Source organism: Lissotriton helveticus, chromosome 10, assembly GCF_964261635.1.
Source record: "Lissotriton helveticus chromosome 10, aLisHel1.1, whole genome shotgun sequence".
Lineage (NCBI taxonomy): Eukaryota > Metazoa > Chordata > Amphibia > Caudata > Salamandridae > Lissotriton > Lissotriton helveticus.
The window spans coordinates 496,828,680-496,846,006 of record NC_136071.1 but is presented as its reverse complement, the minus strand read 5'-3'; the positions used below and the strand labels follow the sequence as shown (position 1 = coordinate 496,846,006).

At 47.3% G+C, this 17,327-nt stretch overlaps 1 protein-coding gene across 1 annotated transcript in view; it reads left to right on the top strand.

Moving 5' to 3' along the window:
• The window catches only part of METTL26 (methyltransferase like 26), a 59,318-nt gene extending 48,313 nt beyond the window's left edge, over positions 1 to 11,005 (top strand). Inside the window, exons 5-6 of the mRNA XM_078663003.1 lie at positions 3,867 to 3,945; positions 9,771 to 11,005. Of these exons, the coding sequence (XP_078519129.1) occupies positions 3,867 to 3,945; positions 9,771 to 9,818 (127 nt within the window). The 3' untranslated portion in view covers positions 9,819 to 11,005. The remainder of the gene's footprint in view (positions 1 to 3,866; positions 3,946 to 9,770) is intronic.
• Positions 11,006 to 17,327: the final 6,322 nt, after the last annotated feature.

Here is a 17,327-nt window from a genome sequence, read left to right as displayed (position 1 = left end):
CCGTAAAGGAGGCGCCCAGGCCTCTTACCCCAAACAGAATAGAGGTGGTTACAGAGGAAACAGCGCCATGGGCAGAGGCAGAGGCAACAATACTTCCCGTTCCTCTGCTGCCAACAAACAGTGACTCCCTGTCGCTGCCCCCCGACCATCCATCACCTGTCGGGGGCAGACTCCAACAGTTCCTGCCAGTCTGGAAAAACATCACCACAGACAGGTGGGTAAGGGAGCTTATCCAGTTCGGGTATTGTTTGGAGTTAACGTCCACTCCCCCCAACATACCCCCAAGACAACGTCCTATGTCAGCAGAGCACTTGCACTTGTTGCAGCAGGAGGTTCTCGTAATGCTGCAAAAAGGAGCAATAGAGCTCGTGCCAGTGGAGGAGGAAGGCACAGGGGTTTATTCCCTGTACTTCTTAATACCAAAGAAGGACGGCTCACTCAGACCCATTCTAGACCTACGCCCCCTCAATCTATACATACTCTCGGAACATTTTCACATGTTAACGCTACAACAGGTTCTTCCACTTTTGAACCAGGGAGACTTCCTCGCAACCTTGGACCTCAAGGATGCTTATTTTCACATACCACTCCACCCATCCCACAGAAAGTACCTCAGGTTTACCATACAGAACAGGCATTACCAGGTCATGGTCCTACCCTTCGGAGTGACCACTGCCCCCAGAGTGTTCACGAAGTGTCTGGCGACCGTGGCGGCGCACCTCAGGAGACAGAACATACATGTCTACCCTTACCTGGACGACTGGCTCGTTCAAGCCAAGTCGGAACAGTGCGCCGCGGACATGTCCCACACTATTCACCTCCTTCACAGTCTGGGGTTCTCCTTAAACTATCCAAAGTCGCACCTCCAACCTGCCCACGTGCGGCAGTATCTGGGCGCGACCATCAATACTCTGGCTGCCACAGCACAGCCAAACCCGGCGAGGATCGACAACATCCAGTCGCTAATCCAGAGGTTCAGACCCCAACACTCACTCCCAGCGAGGGTGTTCATGCAGTTGATAGGCATGATGGCCTCCTGCATCTTCATAGTCCCGCACGCGAGACTGCATATGCGTCCGCTCCAGGAATGTCTAGCACATCAGTGGACGCAGGCTCATGGACAGTTGAAAGACCTAGTGTTGGTAACCGGTCGGGCATACAACTCTCTGCATTGGTGGACTCCACACAACCTTTGCAAGGGCCGACCGTTCCAAGAGCCTGTACCACAGATCATCCTCACGACGGACGCCTCTCTCCAGGGTTGGGGGGCTCATGTGCTCCACTACACGGTGCAGGGACTATGGACGACACAGCAAAGGAAGATGCACATCAACTGCCTGGAGTTGATGGCGATCTTTATGGCGTTAAAGTCCTTCAAAGTACATTTGTGCAACAAGGTCGTGCTGATCCCGACGGACAACATGACGGCCATGTACTACATCCAGAAGCAGGGGGGTACGCACTCTCCACAGCTGTCTCATCTGGCTCAGAGCATGTGGAAGTGGGCCATTCAGAGGAACATCTTCCTCATGGCGGAACACCTTCCGGGCAAGGACAACCAGATGGCGGATCTGCTCAGCAGGTACAGCCATCAAATGCACGAGTGGGAGATACATCCATCTGTACTCCGCCCGTACTTCCAGCAGTGGGGTCATCCGGAGATAGACCTGTTTGCCACAAGGGAAAGCGCAAAATGCCAAAGCTTTGCCGCCAGGTTCCCTCACCCACAGTCGCAAGGCAATGCGATATGGATGAACTGGTCAGGCAGATTTGCGTACGCTTTTCCCCCAGCACCTCTCATTCCGCTGGTGGCAAGAAAGCTAAAGCAACACTCGATGACGCTCATCTGGTTGCTCCAACGTGGGCACGCCAACCATGGTACACCACGTTTCTAGAACTCTCCGTGGTACCGCATCAAAGGCTGCACCTCACACCCAGGCTCTTGACGCAGAACCATGGCGACATTCAGCATCCAGACCCGCAACAGCTCAATCTGGCGATCTGGCTCCTGAAGTCCTAGAGTTTGGCTACCTTAATCTGCCTCCTGAATGTATGGACATCATCAGAGAGGCAAGAAAACCCACTACCCGAGCTTGCTATGCAGCGAAATGGAAGCGTTTTGTCATCTACTGTACATAGCATGACATAAATCCGCTAGATGCATCCATTCCAAACATCATTTGCTACTTGTTACATCTTTACAAATGCAATCTAGCGTACGCTTCCATTCGAATACACTTGTCAGCCATAGCAGCTTATCTTCAGAACAGGCAGCACCTCTCTGTTTTCAGGGTGCCTGCCATTAAAGCTTTTCTAGAAGGGCTGAAGCGGGTCATTCCTCCCAGAACCCCACCCGCTCCAATTTGGAATCTCAACGTGGTCCTCACTAGGTTGATGGGTCCACCCTTTGAGCCTCTACATTCATGTGAGATTCAATTCCTGACATGGAAAGTGGCTTTCCTCATTGCCATCACGTCTCTCAGACGTGTTAGTGAGCTACAGGCGCTCACGATACAAGAGCCATTTATTCAGGTTCATTCCAACAGGGTGGTGCTCCGCACTAACCCCAAGTTCCTTCCAAAGGTGGTGTCACAATTTCACGTCAATCAGTCAATTGAACTGCCCGCATTCTTTCCAAATCCAGAGACAGTAGCGGAAAGAATGCTCCATACCTTGGACATTAAAAGGGCGTTGATGTACTATATTGACAGAACACAACCATTTAGAAAAACACAACAACTATTCGTTGCCTTTTCCGCTCAGCACAAGGGCAACCCCATTTCCAAAGCGGGAATAGCCAGGTGGATCGTTAAATGTATTCAGATTTGCTATCAGAAAGCTAAACGCACTTTATCGATCCCACCCAGAGCACACTCCACACGCAAGTTAGGAGCCTCCATGGAATTCCTGGGAAACATTAGAAGACATTTGCAGAGCAGCCATGTGGTCCACACCACACACGTTTACCAAACATTACTGCGTAGACGTGCATTCCAAACAGCAGGCAGCTGTAGGACAAGCTGTTCTCAAGACTCTATTTCAGACTTCTGCAGCTAGCACGGGCGGCCGCCGTTAATGGAGGGACTGCTATATATTCTATGCAATAGATATGAATTTAGCAGCCCACATGCCTCGAACTGAATATGCTACTTACCAGTATGCATCTGTTCTTGGCAGGTAGGGCTGCTAACAGAAATTGTCAGGACGAGTGCATTAGGGGTTAGCATTTTTAATGGTAAGGATGTGTTCAACTGGTGAAGTTGCTGTGAATTCTGAGGAATGTCAGGTGAGTAATGGTTGTGTGGGTTCCTGAGGGGTACTTTTCTCCTAGTTTGATTGTAATATACACAGTGCAGTTGAGATATTCTAGCCTTGGATATTGTGTCAGGGATATCTTATCGCTTGGGGGTTGCAACTTCAGATGAGAAGTAGAAAGTGATGATGGGAAGTGCTGGCGTTTATGTGAGCCACTGATAATCATTCTGGGTGCATGCCATCCCTTCATTTTATGGCTGTTTTCACCGTTATAGAAGAACCTTAAAGTATCAGTTCATCCCAAACTACCAGGGTATGCAGATTTGAAGCAAAACGCAAGCAACCCCAGACATGTTTGAGACTTTTGGTGGGCCTCATCCGGAAGTGGAGTACCTTTGGCAAAGCGAGTTGGGGAACCATCTCTTGCCATGCCCACTCCCACTCAGGGTGGAGCCATAAAAACAGCAAAAAAGTAAATGGATGAAATGCTTGAAAAATCTGATGCCTGAGTGCCCTTTATTCCATTGTGTTTGAGCTTGTGGGTAGGCCTTTGTGAAACTACCCCATTTTTAATCCACCGCTTTAGCTTATGCTCTTTGATTTATTTCCAGCAATCCTGCATGGGGCATTCGGGACACAGATGTTCTGCAGCAACTAGCTGAATTAAACTGCCTGCAACTAGAGAAAATGGTAAGTTTAATTTCCAGTCTCAGCTGCTCCTGTGGCGATGTTATTCTGAGGAACTGCCTTGCCTTCTCCCCTTCTAATTTTTTTTTAACTCCCATTTCTGCTCTGCCTCCCCACCACCATTCAACTGTTTGCTGAAAGTTGTCTGAATTGTAAGGTCCACTAGTTAATTCTAGAGTCCTTAGGAAAATGTTTTGACTAAGATTCTCTGTGCTCTCAGCAGTTCTGGAGATTTGGGCAGTCATCGGGTCCAACCAAGGTGGGCTGGTAGCAGGTGGTCTCAGAAATCCATTCTCCTCTCTGAAGACCTCAGATATCAAACCTAGCTTTAAAAGAATGGAAGTAAGAGGCTGGCTTGTTTACTTGCAAAATAAAATGTGCCCTGAAACACTTGCAACATGAAAAAAGAAATTGCACAAAGTTAGCAGATAGATTTGGCAAGCTGTTCTGCATTTTTGTACGGTTGTTTGAATATAATTTCTCTAAGGCATGAGTTTGTAAAACATGGTTGATGCATGTAAAACATTGACATAGGAGAATCTATGTAAAACCCAGCATTGATGACATGGAAAGCAAGCTTTAGCAACACCTATCCACGTTTAATGTACCAACTCATGTGCTACTGGCACATTTGAGCGAGGCAAACAGAAGGGAGCAAGCAAAAGCAGGCAGAGAGAGCTGCAACTACAAGTAAGCCCTGCTTTCTGCTGTTGTACAAAAGAAACCTAAATAAATATTGAAAAGAGCCAGTGACGTGGATACTCCAATGGAACCCAACAAGGTAGACCTGGAGAGGGCTTTGGAGGGCCCGGGTGAAACATTTTACACAAGGCCCCTCAGACTGCTTTGGTCTAAGTATAAAACAAGCACTGGCAAAGATATTAGGTCTAGGGTTAACTTGCTCATAAAGGTTGGGGGCAAGGGACCCTTCTTAAAAATCATTCTTTAGTTTTTATGACTTAGCAACAAAAGTGCTATAATGGAGGCACCTTTGTCACCCTACATTCTTTTGACATAAAAACAAAAGGAGAACTGTTTTGAAGGCAAGGGAGCCTCAATATAGCCCATCTTTAATTTCCATGAAACTGAACACAATACCAAGTCCCAGCGGCACTTAAGAGAAGTCGCCGGGAAGGAATAGGATGTGTTCTTCATATATTTTTTCGTATATATGTGTGGAATAAGTGTATATAGGAAATACGTTTTAATATCTCTGCATCATTTAGATGAAGTCGTGTTTTTAATCCCATCCTTTGTTGTATATACTGTTTTTGTCTATGTATGTCTTGTAGAATTGTAGTTTGTAATATATCTATTTTTTATGGTCATTTCAGCCCTGACGAAGTTCCGTCAAGGAACGAAACGCGTTGGCTGTGTGATTTGTTTGGTATTATTACCGAAATAAAGAACTTAACTATTTTGGACTAAGAAGATTGTCATATTTCAATGAGTGCGCCTTCCGCCATTTGATGAAAGGAGGGAGGTAGGTAGGTGCTGGGGGGAGCTACGTGATGGCTGCAAGTGGAGGAAACTGGGATGTCACAGAAGGAGGGAGAGGTGTGAAGGGGGCGACTGAAGAGGAACATAGTGAGACACACCGGAGGGTGGAGTAGGAATAGACTGAGATGACCATTGTTATAAAGGGATCACTGAACTCAAATGGAGGGGAGGGACACCGAGAGATCCCCTAGGGGCGGATTCGTTGCGCCTAGTAAATTATAACTAAAACTAAATTAAACAGCCAGTAGCATTGGGTGACGGATGAACACTCCCCAGAGAGGAGCGTAGATGTAATTTGACAAAATCAAACTGTAATGGCGAAGAGAAACTGGTCGGAAAAAGCCAGTGATTGAAAGGGGCGGATGCAAAGCCCGCTCTATTTATATTTTAATCTAAAGTTCTGTGTTACTATGTGCGGTTAAAACACTGACTTAAGACAAATGTCCTCATGAAAATAAAATACAGATCCAGCATCTGGTGCCATCTACTGGTAGGCAATGGTAGCTACAAATAAAGTGCAGGCTTGCTTTAGAAGTTGGATACAGCAGACGCTGGGGGGACTACCAAAGAGCGCTGTGTCCATTATGAATAGGCAGTCATCCTTTGAAACCATGCCATTCCCCGGCTGCCTTTCAGCATACTTGATCTTGATGAAATCCTGGTGGTTTCAAAGGACCTAGAAGAACATAGAAAGTTAAATTGAGAAAGAATCCTGCTTTAAGAACACGTTCCTTCAATGCCTAGGCAGAAAATGAAACGGCTACTTACCTGTAGGAGTAGTTTTTCATCTAGATGAGTTTTCTGGATTCACAGTTGGAACCAAAATTATCTCCTTTTTATGTCGAGCCTGGACAGAGCATGTTCTGCTCTGCGAGCCATGCTGTGCTGGAGTATGTACTTGAAGCCCCTCCTACTCTCCACCCATATTTGTCATTGGCTTGTATCATTGTCCTTCGTAAATGCTGGCTTCTGATTCGTTATTAGGCTTGTTAGTCCCTTCTAAGTACCGCCTTGTCTTCGTTTGTAACCTCTCATGAGGACTGGCCCTTTTATTTTTGTTGTTACACAGTACGTCTTCTTTAGTCTGTAAGCACTATTTCTTTAATGCGTTTCTCTTATTGCAGAAGTTTCTTGTGTGCAGTTGTGACCACCAGCATGCTTATTTAACCTGTAGTAAACAGGGAGCTCTTCAGGGGCCAAGGGCGACAGAAGGGGACAACTCAGCAATGCCTTCAAGCATTTGGAATGCAGTAGGTCTCGCATTTACGCGACTTTGAGCTATTGGAATTGTAAATGCAGAATCCAGTTGTGGATGGGTGAAACAGGTATTTTATCATCCATGCAGGCCACATACAGGCACCATCGACCAGGTTCTCTGGTTTGCAATAATTTATTGGAGGGTGGTGATATTAGGTGGCGGCCTGCTCTTTGCAGCTTTCATTGATTTAAAATCAGCTTTCGACTTGGTGCCCCGAGATGAAATGTGGAGTAGTTTTCATGACATGGGGATGCCGTCTGAACTGCTTGCAGTTTTAATTACCTTACATAGCTCAAACTTGCACAGGTACGTTGGGGCATGAATGGGGAAGTTACCAACACGTTTCCCATCGCCAAGGCGGTACGCCAGGGGTGTGTTTCGGCCCGACCCTGTTTTCTCTTTTTATTAATAGGGTTGTGGAATATTACACTAACTACCCAGCAGACGCTCCATCTATATCTGGCATGAAAACACCATTGTTGATGGGATGACACCTTAATATTATCTAAGACCCAGAGAGGAATGCAGATAGCCCTTACTAGGCTTGAGGAGTTCTGCCGCGACCATAACCTTGAGGTCAATGTGGAGAAGACGATGTTTATGGTTCTCCACAACCGAAAGGCCTTTAAAGGGAGTGTTTTTATGAATAAAGTCCAACTAGAGCAAACCGATGTCTTTACATATCTAGGAGTCACCTTTGAAAGTAAATTGAAATGGACATCCCAGATTAACAAGTTGGCTCTTAAACACGCCCAACTGGCCGGTGCCCTTGTGAAGGAGCAGAGACTGTCCCACACAAAACCTGTGGCTCCTGTACTGAAGATTTATAATTCCAAGATAAGTACCTCAGTACTTTACGGGGCGGAATTATGGGGCTTTTCAGATTTAACTCCTTTAATTGTTGCCCAAAACAAGTTTGTTAGAACCCTACTATCCCTCCCTTCTTCGACACCCCTGTTGCCTTTTTATCTTGACCTGGGTTGCAACCAGATAGAGGATATTGCCCGTTTTAGATCTGTGGCAATATGGAGAAGATTGTGGGCTACCCCCAAGCTGTCCCTGTATGCCCGAGCATTGCTTGAAATCAGGCAGGCTGACACCTCTTGTAAGATCTCCTGGTTGAGAAGGATTAAATCGACTTTGAACGACATGGGGATGAATGGTATATGGGAAAATCCTCAAGGCAACCCTCTTCCTTCAAAGAAAGAGTTTAAGACAGCCTATTGGAACATGGTTAGGATTAAACGTTTTTCATCAATCATGAGTCCGACTTTGACGAGGAATTTCCTGGAGAGGAAACATGAGTATCATTACGAGTCTTATTGCGATTACATCACAGCACCACTCAACAGGAAACTGTATCATCAATACAGAGTGGGCACTCTCCCAATTAAGGCTTTTACTTGCAAATGGCACCCACTGAAGGATGAATGCAATACATGCCCATCGCAGAGGGAAACCATTGCACATGTCCTCCTTGTCTGTCCAGCTTATATAGTCCCTCGATACAGATGGCTCAAACCCATCTGCTTAAACCTTGGTACCAGGGTGGGCATGGAGGCACTAAGGATTTTAAAGACTGACACAAGCCAACCCATTATAATAACCCTAGTGACATTTTTGGGCATGATGTGGGCCATTCGCAGTAAAATCGCTGAGGCTCAGAACGCAGCGAATACATAGGGTTAATCCTCTCACAACTCAGGTTTCTGCAGCAATGTATAAACATATGTTAGCACCCAGGATGAATTTTAAAACGTTTTTATGTAACTGATTTGATACATTTTCACCGTTTTTAATGGAAATATGAATGGTAACTTAGAAAGGATCATTTTATGGTTTTATGAGAATTATTCAAACTTGGTTTTAATAATGTAAAAAATATTTGTATGGTTAAGTTCCTATCATTTTTAGATTATGGTGGAAATTAATGGTCCACAATATGAATTGATTGATGTACTGTTGTCTTTAATGATTTGAAAATCGAAAAAGATTAAATAAACTAACTAAATGACCATTCTTTTTATATATGTTTTAAAAATCAAAACTTAAGTAAAAGGCATTGTCATTTGCTATGCCAATAACTCAAACTCGCGTAAATGTAAGACCTATTGCATTGCAGATGCTTGGTTCTTTTTTCCAACGTTGTAAGTCTGTCTTCTCTGTGATGTCAAACCGGTACCCCGGAAGTACCTGTGTGTAGTCGCCAACTTCAGATTCTTTTTTTCTCCCACGGCGACTTGTATATGTTCTAACTTTTCTTCTTTTCCTGCTGTGTTGTAGTGTGTTTGGGTATGGTGATAAGATCTTACTTTACGCCCCCCAAAAACTTAGATAATTCACTAAAACAAAGGTTAAAGTAACATTATAGTTCGGTGTGGTAAATGCATTCTTACTCTAGCTTAAAAAAATAGATATATTAATTAGTTTACCGAGCTAACTATAACATGTGCCCCCACCATGCTCTGCTTGCGACTTCACAGTTTGCATCTCCATGACCTGTTTAATTACATCATTGATAATATCTAAAATAACATCATTGATGACAACACTGGGCATGGTGATGTTAAGTTTTAACATATGTTCACCTAACTATACCATCACTTTAACCTATGTTGTTTTTTTCTGTGGAAAACAATATATATGTATGTTTAGAAGCTTTCAGGCAGTTCTCTTCATCCATTGGTCTGTCAGTGTATCATTAACAATTTTGTTGTGCCCACTACAGTGTATAGTGTGGGGCACAGGAACAGCCCACTTCAGTCGATGGCTTACCTCTCTGTGAGTGATGACATTCTGTTCTTTCACAATGTTCACTTACACACCTTAAGTTTTTCCTTCATACAGTTTTTCAAAAGAATGCGAAAATATTGGCAAAACCAAATGTTAGCACCCAACACCAGATCTATTGGCTTTGCCAAGGCTTGTTTTCATTGTACTGCTGTGACTTACCATGACGTCATCGCTGTCAGAGGTCGTGTGATATTACTTCCACCTTATGCCAATCTGTTCTCACTGCTAAGATTTTAAAAACTGTTCTAACCCTGGCCTTTTTCTGACTTTTCCTCAGGTGGACATGCCCGCCAACAACAAATGTCTGCTCTTCCGCAAGCAGTGACTGGTGGGAATTGCCGATTCCCTCCCTGTGGGGGCTGCCTAAGTTTCCCTGTCTGTCTGCCTATCTATGGAAGCGGAAGATTGACAATTCTCTCCCTGCTCGACTGCCTCCTTTGGTCACATTTTGTGTATATTTCATCAATGACTCTATTCGTGTAAACAAACCTTGTTCCTCTCCTAGTGGCCACAATGGCAGGCCAAGCTTATCTAATTGTAGAAACCCTATGCAGTGTCTCTGGGACGATTTCTAGACTCCCTGTATGATTACAAGAAGCCCCAAACCTCCTTGCTTTTGTGCCTTGCAGTAGATAAAGATTTTGCGATACTGACTATTTGATTTTCAGTATCTTCAGGAAATCTGGCCATGTGCATAGTGCTGGCGGATTCCTACCATTTCGTGTTTATACTAACAACAGTACCTCCATCAGACCAAGAAAATGAGAACCATTGAGTTTGGTAATGTTAAAGTAAATCTAGGTAAAGTGTACCATGCCATGACATCAGTTGCTATGTAACATGCTAGTTACTGTCAAAACCTAAGGCACAGTTTACATGGATCCTTATAGTCTTTCTGGGCATTTGCTTTCTGACTTGGACAGGCCTGTGTTTCCTTGTACATAATTTGTGTAGCTTCAGCACTGTCTAGTGACCAGTAATGTTATAGGGCATTCCTGCAAACAGGATATCTTCAGTGCTTTTGCAGTGGAGTAATAGGCTTTGCGGAACGCCAAGAAGAAAGCCTTGGCCAGCCAATGACTATTCTGGTTGTGACACTTTCGTGTTGCTAATTGGTACTAGTTTACCAGGATATCCCCTCCTCTCTGGTTCAATTTTAGAACATGGGTTTCGAGCGAATTTGGTCTGCCCGTTGTACATTGTATTTCCAGATGACCTTGGGTTATATTAGGTAACTTTGTGCGGGTGCAAAAAAAAACATGGCTGATCTATTTGCAAAATTTTGTTTCTTGTAGGTCAAAATTGGGGCCAACAGATTTGCATCACTTAAAAATTATGATAATGCATTATGTAAACATGCTTTACTCACTTTTTTAATATATATATATATATCAGTATAAAAAAAGATCTATTTCAATCTAAATAGTAGTCCATTTTAAAAGAGTACAACTGATGATTTTGTTCTTTTTCCAGCGTTTGTAATGATTCAAAAGAAGATTGGTTTTCCCTCAACTATGGTCCCATCTTTCACATTTGAAAGTAAAAAAGTAAATGTTTCCACTTCGTACTATCTAAGTACAGCTAAAACATATTTTATTATTACATTTGTGTAGCTCTTCATATCCCTGCCAAGGCCACAAAGATTTGCATTGGTACCTAGGTGGTGTCTTTTGAAAATTTATGGTTGGGAAGGTGTTGGTTGTAGAATGACACGTGGAAAATGTTGGTTGACAGTCTTAAATCAATTTGTGTTATATTTTCTATAGAGCAAATGCATTTATTCCATCCCCTATTATACATGCTGGAAAAATTATGCAAATTAATTTGTCCTGTCAAGCTTCATTTCTTTGCACCAGTGAACATTTTCTGTAAAACTTTCCTCGCTTGACTGTACTCTGTTATCATGTGCACAACTCATGTGCCTTCTCTCTGGTTGCCTTTTGTGATACATTGGGAGTGTTTGGAAGTATGCTGATCACCACTATTAAGTGCTGTGTATATTCCTTATCTACATAATGGTGGGAGAAGCAGACCTACTGAGACATGCCCCTTGACGTGCAAAAATCCCTTTTATGATCACTCTGCTTAAAACACATTTTGGAGCTTGGCAGTACAACATGCTTGTATTTGAATTAGGGAGTTACAGACCCAAAATCCTTTTCAAACAGAGTGCTCTAAAGTAGGAGAGGCAGACTTGCAATGTTTTGTGGCAAGATATGTCATCCACCCACCCCTCACTTGTAGTAATGCCATTTGCCTCATATGTATGTATTTCCTGTGGAAAGCCATCCTTGAGCTTAAAAGTTACATTGATTTAATTTCACCTTTTTTATTTGAGTGTTTATATAGCTTGCCCTAAGTTTCTGAAGATAGAGGAAATGTTTACATTGGTCAGAGAGATAGATCCCAAGATGTGCATGTGAGAAGTGCACACTTATACTTGTATAAGTAACGGGGTACATGTCCTGTAATGATGGTTGGAACTTCAATTATATATGCTGTGTCTGGTGACTTTGTGGGCTAATCCATGAACTAATGGGATCTATGTTTGACCACTGAGGTCACGGGTTGAATTCCCATCTAAGCCATTCAGCCAGCAAAGCATTCTCTTGAGGTGAATAAAACGAGTACAATTCTGAAATGGGCCTTTGTTGTTCTGTACAACAGTATGTATCTGTAATCATGCAAAGCTTTACTCCACATAAGGTAGAACAGTTCAAACCAATATAGGGAGCGCTACAAAATATCACATGGACAGTTAGTAGTTTATTCTAACTAGTATAAAAATAATGCAAATCAGTCCATCAGGATAGGTGATTCTTTGTTCAATCTATTACCCCCAGGTCCCTCCGTCCTCGACACCTTCGTCTAAAAGTGAGATAATTCTATTTCCGACAGAAAAAAAGAAAGAAGGAATGCTGGACTTACCCCCCACCCCCCTCCCGCCGGGAGTACAAAAGGATACATATCCCAGCATTCCCTCTGTTCTTTTTTTCTGTCATTCTGACAGTGGAGATTGAAGCGCGAGGAGCTCCCGCGCTGGACTTACTTGGACGTTGTCGTCTGGATCTTTCTGCCTCTCCCCCCCTTTCGGGCTTGGGGGGAGTGGCGTGGGGGCTGTTTCGCGCTGGTTTGGCCACGCGTGGATGATGTTCCGCGTGGTCCAGCGCTTGCCCGATGGTCGCGCCTCCCGGTCTGCCTGGCTTTCTGGAGGGCGTGGCCTCCTGCTCGAAGCGGGATTGGCTGTGGTGTGATGACGGCTTCCGGTTTCCTCGGCCTGACATCCGTCCTCATGGAGGTCAGGCGCTCCTGTCCCGGGCTGATTGTTTGGTGCTTAAATAGCGGGGCAGTGGTGAGTACCGCGTAGCGGTTTTTGGCGATTCCTGCTTCTTGCTACTTTCTGTTTGCTGTGCTGTGCTTCTTTGGCCGTTTTCTGAAGATGGGCAAGTGTTCTAAGAAGCGACGCCATAGGGAGAGGTCGTCTTCCTCTTCCTCGAGCTCATCTCGTTCTCCTTCTCCTAGGGCCAAGTCCAGGCGCCCTGATGGGGTGATGATGCGCGTTTGAAGCGCTTAATTAAGGAGACCATTGCTGAGATGGGTGCTGGCAGAGCTCGCAGCAGGGGGGCGGCTTCTGCTCCTGTTTCTTCGGACTCCTCTGGGGATGAGTCTGCGGTGGCAGGGGACTCTGACCTCAAGGGGAAGTATGTTGACAAGGACGCTCTGCCGGATATTTTGCGTCATGTCAAGGAGAACATGGGCTTCGCTGATGTGGCTACCCCCAGTACTTCTGGTAGTTCTTTGCTGAGGCAGTTCCAGAGTTCTGCCACGGTGGATGTCCCGGTGCACCCCTTTATTAAGGATGTTTTGAAGCGGGAGTGGGCTGATCCTGATCGTATTCTGGTTCCGCGTTTTATGGCCCGGCTTTACCCCCTGCAGGATATGGCTTCGGAGCTCCCGGATTCGATCCCCATTGACTCTTTTGTGGCAAGTTTGGTGGGTCGCACTTCCTTGTCGGAGGACGCTGTGCTGAAGGATCCTGTGGACAAGAAGGCTGACGTTGCTCTCCTGAAAGTGTATTCTGGCTCCCATCTGGCCTTGAGGGCTGGTGTCTATGGGACTTACGTGTCGCTGTCCTTGCTGTCTGACATTAAGTCCCTCTATCAGTTTATGGATGATGCCACGGACTGTTCCACTCTTCTTGGACACATCGAGCGTCAGGTGGAGCTGCTTTCTGATGTCTCTTTTGACGTGGTGCGGGCGGCTGCCCTCTCCGGCGGCGCTTGTGTGGCGGCTCGTCGCAGTCTTGTACTGAAGGACTGGAAGACGGACTCTGCGCAGAAGTCTTGTGCTCTGCGTATGCCCTTCCAGGGTTCTATGCTGTTTGGGGGGGAGTTGGAAGACAAACTGCACAAGCTGTTTAAGGAAAAGAAGCATTCTTCTTCTTTTAAGGCTTCTTCTGCTGCCCCTGCTCCCTTTAAGCCTCGGCTTTTCTTCCGCCCTTCTTCTCGGAGGCAGTTTCGGAGTGGCCAGGGGAGGTTTTCTTCTGGTCGGTGTCGGGATCGTAAGGCTAGGTCCCCTCCTCCTGCTAAACCCCGTTCCTGACTCCTTGGCTGTGGTTCCCAGGTTGTTGGTAGGAGGACGGCTGCGCTTCTTCCTGGACGCCTGGGTTCAGTCCTGTTCCGACGATTGGGTGTTGGACCTCTTGCGCGAGAGTTATCTGGTAGAGTTCTCTGCCCCCCGCCCCCCCCGGACTCCGGTGTCCGCCCAACTCCTTGGCCTGCATGCCGATCCAAAAGGTTTCATCTCCCTCGAGGGGTGGAGGATCTTCTTCTAAAGGGGGCCATTCAGGAGGTCCCTCCTGCAGAGTTTGGGTCGGGCTTTTATTCCCTGATTTTTCTGGTGCCCAAGGTCACGGGGGTTACCGTCTGGTTCTGGATTTGAGGGTTCTGAAAAGGTGGGTTCTGAGAATTCCCTTTCGCATGGAGACGTTGCAGAGGGTGATTCCTTTGGTGCTTCCGGGACACTTCATGTGTACCCTGGATCTTCAGGATGCCTACTACCACGTTCCGGTGCATCCTCGGTCCAGTCGCTTCCTGAGGTTTTGTGTTCAGGGGCGTCACTTCCAGTTTCGTGTGTTGCCCTTCGGTCTGCGGTCTGCCCCGAGGGTTTTTACGAAGGTAGTGTCTCCCTTGGTGGCTTGGCTTCATCTTCAGGGGGTGATGGTGTACCCCTACTTAGACGACCGGCTGATTCATGCTCCATCCCGGGTCCTGTTGTTGGAGGCGCAGGAGTTGGTTTGCTCCGCGTTGTCAGCACGGGTTCCTGATCAACATCCCAAAGTGTCAGTTGTCCCCGTCTCAGGACTTGGTGTTCATTGGGGCCCGGTTTCGTACGGACCTCAACCGTGTGTTCCTGCCTGTCCCTGGTTTCCTGGCTCGGCTGTTTCGGGCTGGGGGTTGTTTTCCGGTCCGCCTCTGGTTGCGGCTTATGGGTCTGATGGCAGCGACGGTCTTTAAGGTGGCTTGGGCTCGGTTCCTTCTGCATCCCCTGTGGAGTTATCTTCTGTCCCATTGGGATCCTGTGTCTGGGAATTTGGGGTTCCTTCTGCCTGTGTCTCCCGTGGTCCTCCCGACTCTTGTTTGGTGGTCGACCGGGTTGCATCTGTCTCGGGGTCTCCCTCTGCAGCCTTCCCCTTCTCTGGTTTTGACTACAGATGCGAGCTCCCTGGGGTTGGGGGGGCCGACCTTGGGGTCTCAGTCCCTTCAGGGTCATTGGTCCATCCTGGAGTGTCGCCGCTCCTCCAACTGGAGGGAACTGACGGCGGTTAGTCGAGCTGTGATGGGGTTTCGTGCTCTGCTCCTGGGTCGGAACGTTGTGGTGCGTTCCGATAATCTGGTGACTGTGGCGTATCTGAACCATCAAGGGGGTGTCCGTTCGGCATCTCTGAACGCTGTGGTTGTTCCACTGTTCTGTTGGGCGGAGGGTCACCTTCTGTCCGACGGCGATTCACATTCGGGGAGTGGACAACTTTGTGGCGGATGCCCTGAGTCGTTGCTTTCCGGGGTCGTTGGAGTTGTCTCTCACCCAGGTTGCGTTTCGGCTTGTGTGCGTGAGGTTTGGGCGTCCCTTTCTGGACCTCTTTGCCTCCCGGCAGAATGCGCAGCTGTCTCCCTTCTGCTCCCGATTCCTGCAGGAAGGTTGTTGGGGTGTGGATGCCCTGTCGGTTCCTTGGCCTCCGCGCCTGCTTTATGCCTTTCCTCCCCTGGCGCTGATTCCTCGGTTTCTGGCGCGCTTGTGTCTAGAGTCTCGGGATGTGGTTGTGGTCCTGCCCTTTTGGCCTCGGAGGTCTTGGTTTCCGACGGTTCGTCTGTTGGTGATCCATGGCCCTTGGTTTCTCCCCCTGTCCCCGTCTCCCCTGCGTTCGTCCCCGTCCCTGTCTCTTCTCCGGTTGCGGCTGTCGGTGTGGAGGTTGAGAGGCAGGGTTGGCGGCGACGTGGCTTCCCTGAGCATTTAGCTGTGGCTCTTCAGGGTTCCCGTAGACCTTCTACCCTCCGATCTTATGATCGTCATTGGAGTAATTTCAGTCGTTGGTGTGTGGGGTTGGGCCTTTCCCCTTTGCTGTGTTCCTTGCAGACTGTGCTTCAATTTTTGTGGGAAGGTTTCGAGAGGGGTTGGGCTGTGTCCACTTTGCGGGCTCAGTGGGCGGCTGTGAGGGCATTTAGTTCCCCGTGGGGGTCCCTGTCGGATGATGAGGACTTGGTTTCTCGTCTTCTCCGTGGGTTTTCCCTTTCTCGTCCTGTGTCCAGGCCTTCCTTTCCCTTGTGGGATTTGCCTTTGGTCCTTCGGGCTTTGCTGGATCCTCCTTTTGAGCCCTTGTCGGACGTGGACTTGAAGTTTGTTACCTTGAAGGTGGTGTTTCTGGTGGCCATCACCTCTGCTCGACGCCTTGGTGAGTTGGGGGCCTTGATGGCGCGTGAACCTTTCTTGTCCTTTTCGGAGGGTGGGGTGGTTCTTCGCCTTGATTCTGCTTTCGTGCCTAAGGTCGTTTCTCAGTTTCACCGGGCCCAGGAGTTGGTCTTGCCTGCTTTGGGCCCTGATTTTGATTCCCCGGGGGGTCCTTGTTGGTCCTTGCTGGAGGTGTGCAGGGCTCTGCGTGTGTATCTGGAGCGCACTTCTGCCTTTCGTGTTTCGGATTCCCTTTTTGTCTCCTTTGGGGCTGCTTCCCGTGGCCGTAAGGCTTCCTCTGTCTCGATTGGTAGATGGCTGAAGCAGGTCATTTCTTTGGCCTACTCTCTTTCTGGTTCCTCTCCTCCGGTGGGTGTCCAGGGTCGTTCTACTAGAGGGGTGGCGGCGTCTTGGGCTGAGGTCCGGGGTGTTCCTCTCTCTGAGATTTGTAGGGCAGCCACTTGGGCTTCTCCCAATACTTTCATCCAGCATTATCGCCTTCCCAATTTGCTGGGTGTGGAGGGCGGTTTTGCTTTAGGGGTGTTGGGTTGTACTCGCCCTTGATTTCTGTATTTCCAATAAATCTCTGGGTTTCTGTGCTGTCCTGGTGGTTTGTTGTGTTTTTTCTTGTGGATGAATGCCGGGTTGCTGCTTGGTAGGTCTCACTTGTAGACGAAGGTGTCGAGGACGGAGGGACCTGGGGGTTATGTCCTATTACGTATGGTAATCTTCATTACTCCGGGTCCCGTAGTCCTCGACACCTTCGTGACTTCCCTCCCTTTGTGTGCTGGCCTTCATCTTGGGCTTGGTATTTCAGAGGGAATGCTGGGCCATGTACCCTTTTGTACTCCCGGCGGGAGGGGGGTGGGGGTAAGTCCAGCATTCCTTC